We start from the raw sequence: 14,093 nt of genomic DNA on the forward strand, positions 1-14,093 counted from the left end.
TACGGGAGCCCGGGGCCCTCCAGCGTTGCATAGATTCACCGGATCCCGCCAACCTCCACCCCTCGAGCTGAGAGCTTCCCTCTGGCGGCGGGTGGAGGAAGCAGTGGTCTTCGAGGCTTACTTCCTCTGCGGGATATCTGCAGTGCCTTTCTCCAACCTCTTGAATTTATCCTCATGACCCCACCTGATCGGATCACGTTGTAATCCTACAGCACGTGAGGCTTCTCTGACTGCGTCTGGGGTGGCCTGTGTGCTTCCTCTTCTGTCATTCTACCTGTCTCCTTGCCAGTGAAAATAGAATCTTTTCTCTAAGTGCAAAAATAAATGTGACTTTTCACCGTCCCTCCTCCACCACCCACCTTGAATGAACCTGCTGAGAAATCAGAACATGACCCAGCTCTGCCTCTTGGTTTTGTCGCCTTGTGCAGGAGAGCCCAGAGGCCACTGGTCCTAGAATCAGATGGGCCACCACTAAGCAGGATTTAGGGAGCCTAAAGGGGGTGGGGGTGGTGAGGCCGATTTGAAGGGAACAGGCCACACCCTATCTCGTTTTGGTTTTGTTTTCAGGTGTTCCTGGTTGCTTCTGGATTGAAAAAATGATGAGGCTTACGAGGCCATAGGGCCCAGTCCTTTCTCTATGTTCCTGGAAGTTTACCAGCAACAATAAAAGTCACAATTTATTGAGCACTTAGCATATATGCTAGATACTATAAATGATTCAAAAAAAACCCTGGGAGAATTACTGGCATTATTATTAATATCCCATTTCTAAAATAAGGAAACAGAGAAATTAAATAATTTTCTCAAAAATTATTTTGCGAATAGGTAGTAGAGCTGGGATTTGAACCCAAGCCTCAAACCTATGCTCCTTCTATGAGGTAATTTGCCTCCTGAGCTTTGGCTTGATCAGGGCTGGCCTTCAAGGTCAATGGAAGAGACTCCCCTCTTCCCTGAAATCCTCGGAGGTGCCTGCATCCCTGCCCCTGCCTCTGCTTTCCTCCCGTAAGTTTCCCAGATGAAACAGCCTTCACAGACGTGGGATCCAAACCTTAGCTGCTTCTCCCAAGGCAGAGCATCTACCCAGTAGCCCACCACCTCCAGCTGGCACCATTTACATTTAGGGAGGAGGGGGAGGACCTAAGTCCTTAAGAAATTGCTCTGCAGACTTTTCTAGGAGCAACCATTTACATTGGGGGGGGGAAGGGTAGGACCTAAGTCCTGGAGAAATTGCTCTGCGTACTTTTCTAGGAGCGCTGCTGCGGCAGGGGGTTGGGGAGATAGTGTTGGGGGAGAGGCCGCTGTTGACTATCAACAGACGGGGACCAAGAACGGGGCAAAGGCAGGTCCATTGCGCCGTTGCTGATGGCTGCTCAGATGTGTCGTAGAGATGGATGCGAGAGGTCAGGAACTGCTGAGTCCGAGTAATCTGTCAGTGATGACAACAGACATCCAAGCCTCCCTCGCTTCCAGCCTGTGTAGGTGATTCCTTCCCTCCTGTTCAGAGGGCAAGGCCAGGTTCTTGGGTTTTTTAGGCTCGACTGTTGACAGTAAAACCAGGTTGAAAGATGGAAGGACAAAGAGAAGGGAGCTCATCTCTGGGAGAGAGAGCAGAGAATGGGGCCCAGACGAAGTGGGGGAGGCACTGAGAGCAGAGGGCAGGCCCGGGGCCCCAGGCGTTGTCGGATCAGGAACACTTTAATGGGAAAAACAAAATGGTTCTGTTCAAGGAGGAGGAGAGGAGAGAAAAGTGGAAATACACTGGACTGGAATGCAGACACCTGGCCTTTCATTAACTCGCTTCATTTTCCTGTTCTCTGACAGATGGGGAGTGGAAGAGAGAATGAAGAGGGGGATAGAGGAAGGGGAGAGAGGGAGGGAGGGAGGGAGGGGAAGAGAGAGAGAGAGATAAAGAGAGAGAGGAACTAGATGTGCGTGTGTCTCTGGGGTTTGTCAGACAAAGCTATTATCAAAATGCCAACCAGCTCCTGCCTGGCCAATTTGCATATTCCATGCTGTGCTCTTTGAAGCAGGATGAATATGCATGAGGGCTTGGGCGGGGGGGCGGGGGGGGTGGAGCTGCAAGGCTGTGGGCTAAGGTGGCCCATTGTTCTTTTAAAAGAAAGGCAGTAATATGAAGCCAAGCACCTTCCTGGTAAGCAGAGTGGCCTCTGCGTCCCCTCTCTCATGAAGGGAGGAGGAGAGCAAAGCTCAGGCTCAGGCAGAAATCCTAAGGAGTCTCCTCTCATCCTCCCTGCGCCATCAAGAACGTGTCTCTTCTCCAAGAGCTGCATCTAATTACTCTCCCCTCCACGCATACTAACCGTGGGCGCTGGCCCGGGTGTCACCTCTCCCAGCTCCCTCCCAATTCACGCTTCTGCTGAAGGAGGGCTGGGCCCCTGGGGTGCCCCCTGCTCCTGGCCTTTGGTGAGACCGGAAGCGCTCTTTGTGACGGGGCCGCTGGGGGAGTCCCTAAGACACAGTCCCTAGGACACAGTGTCCTAGGGAGTCCCTAGGACACAGTGATGCTCAAAGCCCATGGAACGGACTCATCACGCCCGTTAGGACTTGGTTCATCATTCATACCAAAACACCCATTGGATTGCACCTTATGATTTTCCCCGTCTCTTCCCGGGGCCTCTAGCTGAAGATAGTTATACTCCAGATATTATTCCAGTGAGCATGCAAAAGATTTACTTCATTTTAAAAATCCAACTCATCCCATAAAACTTAGTATCCCAACGTCCTTCCCTTTGGGTTTTCTTTTTTTTTTAATTTGTTTATTTATTTATTTAGTTTTGTCTGCACTGGGTCTTTGTTGCAGCGCGCGGGCTTTTCTCTAGTTGCGGAGAGCGGGGGCTACACTTTGTTGTGGAGCACGGGCTCTAGGCACACAGGCTTCAGTAGTTGTGGCTCGTGGGCTCTGTAGTTGTGGCACACGGGCTTAGCTGCTCCATGGCATGTGGGATCTTCCTGGACCAGGGCTTGAACCTGTGTCCCTTGGGTTGGCAGGCGGATTCTTAACCACTGTGCCACCAGGGAAGTCCCCTTTTTTTTTAATTAATTAATTAATTTATTTTCCTTTGGGTTTTCTTTCTGAGATACCACATCTGTCTCCCGTCTTGAAGCAGAGATGCAAGGAAGGGGAATGTGGGGACATAGGATAGTTTGTTTCAATTCTACACAACCAAAGGCTGGCATCAGGCCCTACAGTAGCATTTCCTCACCAAGACTGGATCAGATTAAGCTTCGCAAACCCACGTGGAGGCCTTTAATTGATGCGGATGCACCTCAGTAAAGGAGCCTGCTGGCCGGACTAAGTCCTACCTGCCCAGGAGGGTGCCCTGCAGGCCCTGGCTCCCCGGTGGCCCTGGCTGAGTGCCTAGCTCAAGTCCCTAGGTCGACTTGAGCTTTGCCGTCGGGACTGACTGGAGTTTGAAGTATCCATCCACCCTGGCACGCTTCCTGGACATCACAACAGTCCTGAGGGATGAGGACCAGAGTCGGGGGAGAGACGGTGAGGTCACCTGTTAATCACACCATCCTTGCTTTCTGAGGGTTCAGTCTCGGAGAGTCAGGGCTCCAGCTTTTTACTGAAAGCTTAGTAAAGCGTCTCCAAACGTTAACACAAACACCAATTACCTGGAAATCTCGTTAAAGTGCAGCTTCCAACGGTGGGGGCGGGGGGTTGCTGGGCGCTGGGCCTGAGTTTTGCGTTTCTAACAAGTTTCTACGCGTTGTCACTGCTGCTGGTCTGGGCCCCTCATGTTGAGTAGCAAGGACAGAGGAAAGGGTGATGCAAAACCACGAGACATTGATTTACTATCCCCCTCGGCTCCCGATGTGGACAACAGGAGGGAAGCAAGCGGCAGCCGCTACTCCCACCCCCCACTCCACCCCCGTCCTGCTAGACTCACCTCCTCCGAGGTGGAGCATCTCCTTGGCACCTGAGGCTTATTTTTAACTGCCAGCAGCTTTGATTAGCTTGTCTCTGCTGCTTCAGACACCTGCTGGCAGGATAAATTGGGGGAAAGGAGTGGCTGACCCAGATCTGACAAATCCAAGGCAGGAAGGAAGGCTCTTGGGAATTCACTGCTCCCCCACCCCCATAGCTGGCAAAGTGTGAATCGTGCTAAGGACCTCACCCTGCCGGTGGCCCTTTGCCCCTTGGCCGTGGCACCAAAGAATGCAGAGCTGCAGGTGCCCCTTTTTGTCAAAGCTCTGGTACTTAGGTCCACATGCTGACCCCTGAGGATTTGCATTGGGGACCTTGTGGTGTTTCCACCTTCCTATAGTGGCCGGGGCTCTGTCCACACAGAAGTCCTGCTCTGTGTAGATGCCTGAGTTTGAGCTGCAGGCACTGGGGTAGTTTCCCCCCCTCACCCCCAGGGAAGACCGCTACTGCTCTGCGGCACCGCTCCTAGAAAAGCAGAGGCCCAGGAAGTGAGAGGCAGGGCAACAAGGATGCCTTCTATTGTCACCTGTGTCGATCTGTGGCCTTCTGTGGAGTTGCTAGTGTGGTGAAGCACGGCTTTCCGTGTGGCACACAAACACCAAACTCCTAAGAGGGGGTGCAGATCTAACTGGATAAGAGGACGAGGTGCCAGTCTGACTCCACCACTTTGAGCATCTCTGCTTCTTGGTCTCCACATCCTTCTATCGGGGCAATGCTACTACCTACGTAGGGCTGCTGAGATGCAAGATGATTTGTAGAGGTGACAAAGCTAGTGGCAGGTGCATAGCAAGTACTTGATAAAAGTTCTGTTTTAAGACAGGACTGTGGGAATCTGCAGAGCTAATATCATTCAAGCCAGAAGATGGAAGCCAAAACAGTTCAGGTCGTGGTGAAATCGAGCCCCCTCCGGATACGAGGACAGCTTTCACCTGCTGGCCCAAAGAGGCTGGCAACTGCCTGCCACCAATGCCGGGGACAGCACATGGGAGTCGAGGGCTGCAGGGAGGGCAAGGAGGGCACACACGGCCAGAGGGTACCAGGGGTCGGTGGGAGCAGTCAGGAAAGCAGCCGGGACCCCCACGCTGGGAGAACCCAGCGGAGCTGATGCCCTCCAGCACCCGGGCCTCCTGGAGTCAACCCAGCCATCCCAACAGGAGGCACCAGCTGCCCAGCCGCTCCCCACGAGCTTCACTTGCCATGCGCTAACCTCACAATCTCCTCTCTAACCAGTAGCTCCTCCAACTCAGCGTGCAGCACCCTGTAAAACTGTCAAGCAGCTAGATCTTAGGCGTCTGCAGATGGCCTCGTCCTCCCGTCTGCAGCCCCGCCACAGGGCATGGCATGCACACCCCCCGCCCTGGCCCAGCCCTAAACACCGTGTTGGCTGCCACAGGCCACGAGCATCATGTGGTTGCAGCTACACATCCTTTCTCTGGAGGTTTGTACCAGAGGGCCGAGGGACACCACACGCCAAAGCACATGAAGAATATTAATTAAATGAAGGTTTATTTCAAAATTAGTCTTAGGGTGGAAGCTGTTTTTGAGGGCTGGAGCCAGACTACACCATGAGTGGCGACAGCGTCTACCTCCCTCCGACACAGGCAGAGAGGAGGTGACGTCACCAGCCCTGCCCCTCGGTCATGCATCCAATGGTTACTAGGACTAGAAGCCAACAGCAAAGGACCCCGCGCATTTGCTCATGTTTAATCCAGGTTAAGCTATACACGTTTAAATACACGGCGGAGGCTACGTGGTGTCATGCAGTCCCTGCGGTGGGATGACTCTTGCTCAGTGACCTCCGCAGCAAGGCTGCTCCCAAGGGCAAGGTTAGGTAGGACAGAGCACTGGAAAGAGAAGAGGAGAGAAGGGATGTCAAAGCAAGTGTGTGGCCAGACCTGCCAGCCCGGGGTGTCCGTGGCCGAGAGCGGTCACGCCAGCCTCTCGCCTGCGTCCTGAGCAGAGAACTGCCCCCTTAGAACCAGGGAAGGATGGTGATCACGTGTCTTCCTTCCAGAAGGAGGAAGAACCAGGGATAGGCGATTGTTCAGTGTAATGATTAACTGCATGGTCTCTGCTGCCCATTTGCTTGGGTTCACATCCTGGGTCTGGCTGTTACTAATTCTATGACCTTCGGGAAATAAGTTCTCCTACCTGTGCTTGTTTCTTCATGTATACAGTAGACTGTGCCTCTGCCTACCCCACAGGGTTGCTCAGAGGCAAATAGAAAGTGCTCAGTAAATGTTAACTAGTTTTATAAATTCACTGACATTTCAGTGGATCGTGAGGGGTAAAGTCTAGCTCTCGGGCTCCCGGACTTATAGAACCCATTTCTACACACCTCCTTTGAGAAATGGGATACTCTTTTAAAACCTTTAAGAGTCAGAAGTTCTTCCCAATGTTTAGCCTAAATTCATCCTGCAGAAATTTAATATTAATCTTTCTGAGCCTTATGGAAACAATACAGCTCAGAGGTTCTAAACTGAAGTCCACAAGCCTTTGGAAGCTGCGCCCAAGGTTGTGCCTGTGGAGCAAAACCTAATGAAAAACAGAATCTGGACAATGAATGACCATTGATGGAGAGTGTTACACAGTCAATGTTTGTGTCCCCCCAAGAATTCATGTTGAAGCCCTAACCCCCAGTGCAGCTGTCTTTGGAGGTGGAGCCTCTAAGGAGGGAGGGTTAAATGAAGTCCTATGGGTGGGGCTCTGATCTGCCGGGATTAGTGTCCTTGTAAGAAGAAGCACCAGAGCGCTCTGGCACTCTGCCCACACACACAGAAGAAAGGCCGTGTGAGAACATAGCGAGAAGGTAGCTGTTTACAAGCCAAGAAGAGAGCCCTCACTAGAAACCCACTTTACTGGCCCCTTGATCCTGGACTTCTACTCTCCAGAACTGCGAGAAAATACATTTCTGTTGTTTAAGCCACCTGGTCTTCTGTTTTCGCAGCCTGAGCAGACTAATACAGATATTAATATCCCCCAAAGAAAGACAACCAGGTAATAGGTCTCTTAATGGAAGTTTACAACCATTGATAACCTAAAACTTATAAAAAAATTTTGTGGACAATGGTACACTGAGCTCTCTGGCCCTGCCTGGTCTGGTCTGGTGTGGACGATCTGAATGTGATCAGTCCTCTAGCTCTACTGGGCAACAGGAAATACAAAAGGTTGAAGAACGTATTAAATGAAACCGTGAGGACACAACTACTGAGGAAAAGCCGGAATGAGGAAATGCTATGGGGCAAATAACCTGGTTTCTCTAAGAAATAAAATACAAAGAATGAGAGAGAGGAGGGAAAGGGGAACCTATATATATTAAAAGAGATTTAAGAGATACATTATTCAATTGTAATGTATGGACCTTCTTTGGATCCTGATTCAAACAAATAACCTGAAAAAAATTTATAGGAAAATCAGGGAAACCTGAACACTGGTTGGGTAATCAAAGATACTTTTTTTTTTTTTTTTGGCCATGCCATGAGTCATGTGGGATCTTAGTTTGACCAGGGATCGAACCTGAGCCCCCTGCAGTGGAAGCGTGGAATCTTAACCACTGGCCGGCCAGGGAAGTCCCTCAAAGATACTTTTACATTTTTTATTTTTCTAGTTGTGATCATGATATCGTGGTTATATTTTAGGAATGTACATTGAAATATTCATGGATGAAAAATATATATAGTGGTTGGTATTTGCTTCAAAATAACATGGAAGAGAGAAGTGATGTAAATGAAAACTAGATTGGCCAGGAGTTAATAATTGTTAAAGCTGGATGTTAAGTACATGGCAGTTCATCATACCGTTCACTCTACTTTTATATATATTAAAAATTTCCATAATAAAAGATGAAACAAAAAAGTTATGAAAGGATGTAGCTAATCATGACTCTAGTTTGCTGCCTTTCAAGCAGTTGAAACTGTTAAAGGTATCCTCTGGCTTTGTTTTTGCCAACTAAATAGCCCAAACCGCAGAGAACTTTCACAGTAAGTCTTTTGTTGGTTTGGCTGCTTTTTGTGTGGAGTCACTCTGGTGACTCGGGGGTGATGGAATCTCCTCCTCAGGCCTCCTAGCAACATCCAAAGGCGAGGGCCTCCCCACAATTGTCCACTGAGTTCCCTGGCCCTGCCCGATCTGGCCTGGCGTGGATGCCCTGGGAGGGCTGCAGTGCGGGTTCCACGTGTCCAGCAGGAGTCCTGGGGGAGGGGGCCCTAGAGGATGCTTCTGCTCCCAGAGGCCTGGGCCGCTCTCACCTTTTAAAATGTAGTCCGTCAGCAAAGTGGGCACCTTCTCATTATCCTCCTTCATGGCAAAGAGAACTGGAGAAGGAGAGAGAAAGGAGCTAAGATGCATCAGGGCATAGGACTCACCTCTGGGGCCAGACAACCCACCAACCCAAAGTGAGCGAGACAGAGTCAAGGAAACAAGACATTCACTGAGTACTGAGCAAAGTCTAGAAGCCTCTGGCAAGAGTCAGCATTCAACCTGCTGGGGTGGGGAGGGGGCTGCTGGGAAATCCATCAAAAGAGTCAGGGTCGGGGCTTCCCTGGTGGTGCAGTGGTTGGGAGTCCACCTGCCGATGCAGGGGACACGGGTTCGTGCCCCAGTCTGGGAGGATCCCACATGCTGCGGAGCGTCTGGGCCCGTGAGCCATGACCGCTGAGCCTGCGCGTCCGGAGCCTGTGCTTTGCAACAGGAGAGGCCACAACAGTGAGAGGCCCACGTACCGCAAAAAAAAAAAGAGTCAGGGTGGCCCTGTGGATGAGGTGACTTCTCTTTTATCCTTTACTTTTGGTGTGTGTGCTCATCTATAATTTCCGCATCTCCTCCTAAGTATGTATCGTTAATGATCATAAAAATAAACAAAGCAATTTAAAAAAGGAATCAGCTTTCAGATGCAATCCAAATGTTAAGAATAACAGCTGTCACGTCACCGAACCACCGATAAATCTGTCCTTAAAGACATTCTATTCGTATAAACAGATATTATCAGCAGAGTTCTCACCTCCAGTTTATTAACTGCAAATGAATTTAATTTCACAAATATTTTCTACTCTATGCCCAGTACAGCACTAGAATTTGTGGAAATGCAAGCGTATTAATGACCCTCAAGGAGCTTACAGACTTCTTGTTGAAACAGGATATGACCTACACCTGAAGCAAACAATAGGGAAGTGAATAAAGCCTAAAGGCTTTTTATAAAAGATTTTAAAATAGATTTTTCTGTTATTAAACTAGGAAGCATCTTCTCATATTCATGATTCATGTTGTGGAAGTCAGCTTTGTAGAAAATCCTTCAAGGAAATACCCGGACCTTGCTTATACTATCAAAAAGTGAGGGCAGGGGTGGGCTATCCAACAATAGAGTTATTCATCAGTGGATGCCTTAAGTAAACTATGGTGTATGTAATATATACACGGTCTCATACAGCTTCATGAGAGATGAGAGCAATCTCTGTATACAAGACATACTTAAGAATGAAGAAAGAAGGCTGCAGAACTTTATGTATTAATTTTAAATGAGTAAATAATACATGCTAATATTCATAGAAAAATCTGGAAGAATGTGCATGAAACCGTAAAAAGCAGATACCTTGGAGTGTGAGACCCCGGGCGTTGTTCCCTTCTACGTGATATCTCTACAGTGTCCGGTTTTTTTCCATGAACATGTATTACTTTTGGCAAGTGGAAAAAACACTAAAGATCAGCTGGCCCTGATAGCTGGGGTCAGGAGGCAACCATTACAATGGAGGGACCCCCCAGTCCATTTTTAGGTCCTGTTTTCCATTGATTACCTTGCCTCGTTGCAAGTCAGGGTCATGGAACTTGACTCCAAAGCTCAGGAGCGGGTGAGGAACAGAGCCTGATGGTGGCATGAAGTCCGTGGCCAACTCCAGAAAAAGACTGGACCTCAGGCCATCCAGGCAATGTTTTCTTTTATTTCTTCCGTATTTTTAGACATGGATTCATTTCGATGTAATAGGCTGAAAATACTTTGCAACTGAGCACGAGCAGACTAAATGCTGCCCACCAAGAAGATAGGCGTAAAAATACAATAATTGCACTCAGTCAATATGTGACTAAGGTGATCTCCAAAATCCAAAATTTATATAAATTGCCCAGTCCCCGGAGCCAGTCTTTGGCCTACATTCTTTATTTATTTATTTATTTATTTTTGCGGTACGCGGGCCTCTCACTGTTGTGGCCTCTCCCGTTGCGGAGCACAGGCTCCAGACGCGCAGGCTCAGCGACCATGGCTCACGGGCCCAGCCGCTCCGCGGCATGTGGGATCTTCCCGGACCGGGCCACGAACCCGTGTCCCCTGCATCGGCAGGCGGACTCTCCACCACTGCGCCACCAGGGAAGCCCTGGCCTACATTTTTGACTCAGGAGTTGGGGAAAGAGGAGTTGTTATTCACGAACCCATACGGGGATGTGCCCAAAAAGAGAGCTTTCATAATCTACAGGAGAATTGGTATTCAGGAAAGTTGGCAGTTTTATTTTTAAAGGGATAAAATATTGGAATGTCGTATGTCCGTATGACAGAAGAGAGAGCCATAAAAAGGATGTTAACCAAATGTTAACTGATGTGACTGAAATCATGATATGAAATTTTATAGCCAGTATAATCCCAACCATATGGAAAAGGCATAAAATACTATGGCTGAAAAACACCATACAGTAACCACAGTGAAGGGGACAAGAAGTTACTTATTTTCTTTTGTTCACATTTCTATGTTTCCAAAGTATTCTAACTGATGGATATACTCTAGCCCTAACTTTTAAAATGAACTTGAAATGTGTAAACAAACCCAGTGTTTCTTAATTAAAATGAAAGGATTTCACACTGAATTCCTGAATAGGTATCTGTAATAAATTTATAGCTCTTCCTTTTTTAAAAAGAGCATGATAGAAAAAAAAAGAGCACGATAGAGTACTCTACATATATCAACCTTCATAATTTGTCCAAATTATTTTCCAAATGCTTACTCCTTGTGAAAATACAAACACCTATAAATGTCAGCTCGTTTCTATCTGCTTCCCGTTAAAACAAATCTTTGTGCATATGTATGCAAATAAAGGCGCTCCAAATGAGTTTAGAGGAAGCCGATGCACTTTGAATTTAAAATTCCAGATTCTCAAGGCCGCAGTATCTATTGATGTAGGCAAGATTTCCGTTTACCAGAACCTCCTGCTTTAGTTCTCCAAAACGATAAAAATGAAAACCGTTTGGGCACTTTTAGCGCTGGGCCCAGGAGGTATCTATCTTCCTCAGCCAAACAGCTGAAGCTCCTCTTCCCATTCCCTAGGGTGTCAAATAGCCCTGCAGGGGTCCATTCCCGCTGAGGAAGCAGCACAGCAACGGGCTGTGGGCTGCGCAGCCCGGTTAGCGTGTCACTCAATGCAGTGCACGGTTGCCAGGGAGATGGACGGTCTCGTGATTCACTGAGCCCGTCCCCACATCTCAGCCTAGGATTTTTCTCTTCCTAAAAGAATCAAGCTGACACTGAGGGCTGACACCACATGCCCCCCCGGCCCTTTGCGGGTTGTAGTGTTTGATGTCTATAAAGAGATTTTGCCTCCAAAAGGCTCTTTATCACAGGCTGTTTTCTCCCATAGCTCAGAATGTTTCTTAATATTACTTAACACTAGAGTCAGAGTGGAAGAGAGGAAGCAGTCATTGCCTGGAAGGAAAATCAGACTCTATTCTCTCTAATCAGCCTTACCCCACTCAAGAAACCTTGCTTCTCAGTAAATACAGCCAGTCCCTTAGAAGGAGCTCCCTGCCTTGGGGACGCGAGGCAACCTCAAGCTTCAGAAGAGAGAAATGGCAAGGCAGAGAGTGCACAGCCTTGAGACCTGTGGATGAACCACAGAGAGCCCCTGCACACCACTACCACCCTGCCACCGCCCCAGCCTCTTCCACCAGCTCCTTTTCTCTGGCAAGTCTCTTCCCTTACAGGAACGGGGAAAAGACGAGGCAGCTCTGGGTATCGCTGCAGAACTCTTTAATTGTACTCCGTGCCGGGGACGTGATGCAACGGTGTGGAGCACATTTTGACCCATAGAAACTGCTCTGCGGACACCTCCGGACTGAGATACCACGGGTGCAACTCACAGGGTGGGAGGGAGGGAAATGAGCCCCTGGTCTCGCTGCGAATGGGAGGAACTCACTGTTTGTCAGCATCTGGAGATCTTCCACCGATGGGGGCGAGGCCTTCTTCTCGTAAGGGATGACCGTGTTCAGGTACTAGAAGACAAGCAGGGTGTGCAGCATGTGAGACAGAAGCCCGGCCCCCGGGGGCTGAGATATGGTTGACAGCTTGCATGGGGATTGGACTTTTCTCTAAAAAACACGCTCCGTCAAATTTGACGTTCTCGACAACACCCATGATGATGTGCGCACCATCCTTTCAGGACTTTTTCCCCATTTTTGGAAAATGTCTCTTTAAAAGTAAGACTTTACCATATTAGCCAGGCAAAATGTCCTTCCACTCCAACGGATATATTCTTCTGACACTAGAAACTTTTTGATTATTTAGGAATCCTGGTGAGCTTTTTCTCCTCCAGGCTGAAAGCAGACAACATTCTAAGGGGGTGGGGGGTGATATTTTCTTATCTTTTGCAGTGCAACTTGAGAATGAATGGTTTCTCTTCTGTCAAAATGACTGGTGAGAAAACCTCAACCCTGCCCTGGGTCTGGGATGTTGGGTTTGCTCCCCCTGCTGGAGATGAGGTGCTCCTACAACAAAATCATCTTAGGGTCCAGTGGGATATCAAAGAACACCGGCCAGAGAGACCTGGAAGGTTCTGAGGGAGCCTGGGCATTGTGAGTGGGAAGAGCTCTAGACCAGGAGGCCTGTGTTTCAGTCCTGGCCCTGCCACTAGCAGCGTGGCCTTGGGGAAACGTCTAATCTCTCTGGGCCTTAGTTCTCACTGCTGTGAACTCAGGGGAGTGAGTTAGATGTTCCTAAAATCTCTTCCCAGGCTGTAGTTCCAGAATTCTAACGCTTAGGATTCAGCTACAAATATGTCTAAAACATACACAGTTTTTGTGCACAATCTCAAAGGTGTCTATTGACAAACTGGCCTTCTCTGTTAGACTATTATGCATTGCATGAGGGCTGGACCAGGGTTTCCTCATCTCTGTACTGCCCTAAGCAACAGAGCCTAGCACATGGCAGGCACCTGAGAGCCAGAAATGCAAGCCACTTCTCAGGTGAGAAGTGATTGACTAAATGGAGCTCAAAGGGAGACCCCCGCAGCGCGGGTTACAGTCAACAGGGCAGCTGAAGTGAAGAGGCAGTCTTGGTGGGATTGGCTCACCTGGTGGCCCAGTGTGGCAGAGGTAATGAAGCTCTTGGATGGGATCTTTCATGAAGTGGATTCCCCTTTAATGCATTTTGTTCTGAAAACAACTGAACTCATAGGTCTACAAGTAGTGTTGAGTTTTAAGTTTTATCCAGGTCCTCTCATATTAAAGCTCAAAAAACTTTGCCTTTAAAAAGACACTTTCTGTTCCTCCTTAGAATGGAAGAAATTGTTAGGACATTTCCCCCTGCAACCTGGCCCCGTGCAGGGATAATTCTAGTGAATCAGCATCCCCTGCTCTGCTGGAGAGACCAAGTTGCAAGAATCTGGGAAGGAAGCTGGGAGCAGGGAGATGGGTTGTACCTGCTTGTCAGTTCCTGAGGGGCCAAAGGTCTGGCGGATGCCGCTCTGCAGGATGTTGGAGATGCCTTCCATGCTGAAGCGCTGGGGAGGGGGGGGACAACGAGACTCAGAAGGGCAAGTGCTTCCTGCTCATATTCATTGCCCCAGGGACACCTGTGTCCTCCCTAAGCTACCTGGACCCGTCAGCTTCCACACTGTCCCAGATCCGGACCCCGATTCTGCGACTAGAAAGCAAAGGTAAGACCTGGGCTAAGAGACAGGCCAAAATTTCAGCCTGAGCTTTGCAAGAAGCAATAGCAGAGTCTCAAAGGCTCTTATCTGAGTAAGTGCCTCGGGCGATGAGACCCCACCCCCCACCCCCCCCACCCCCCCCACCCCCGCACTCCTGGGTTTCCTCATTTCAGCCTCCATTGTGTGCACAGAAAAATAAAGCAGCAGAGGGAAACTTGGACAGATGAGGATGAAAATGTCT

The 14,093-nt window shown here is 49.0% G+C and overlaps 1 protein-coding gene across 1 annotated transcript in view; it reads right to left on the bottom strand.

The window, feature by feature from the left end:
• Nucleotides 1-5,439: 5,439 nt before the first annotated feature.
• The window catches only part of FEZ1 (fasciculation and elongation protein zeta 1), a 40,140-nt gene continuing 31,486 nt past the window's right edge, over nt 5,440-14,093 (bottom strand). The window contains exons 7-10 of the mRNA XM_060158000.1: nt 13,622-13,702; nt 12,122-12,197; nt 8,200-8,265; nt 5,440-5,796 (exon numbers count right to left, since the gene is read on the bottom strand). Coding sequence (XP_060013983.1) covers nt 5,780-5,796; nt 8,200-8,265; nt 12,122-12,197; nt 13,622-13,702 — 240 coding nt within the window. The 3' untranslated portion in view covers nt 5,440-5,779. The remainder of the gene's footprint in view (nt 5,797-8,199; nt 8,266-12,121; nt 12,198-13,621; nt 13,703-14,093) is intronic.

The sequence above is a fragment of the Lagenorhynchus albirostris genome, chromosome 9 (genome assembly GCF_949774975.1).
Source record: "Lagenorhynchus albirostris chromosome 9, mLagAlb1.1, whole genome shotgun sequence".
Taxonomy (NCBI): Eukaryota; Metazoa; Chordata; class Mammalia; order Artiodactyla; family Delphinidae; genus Lagenorhynchus; species Lagenorhynchus albirostris.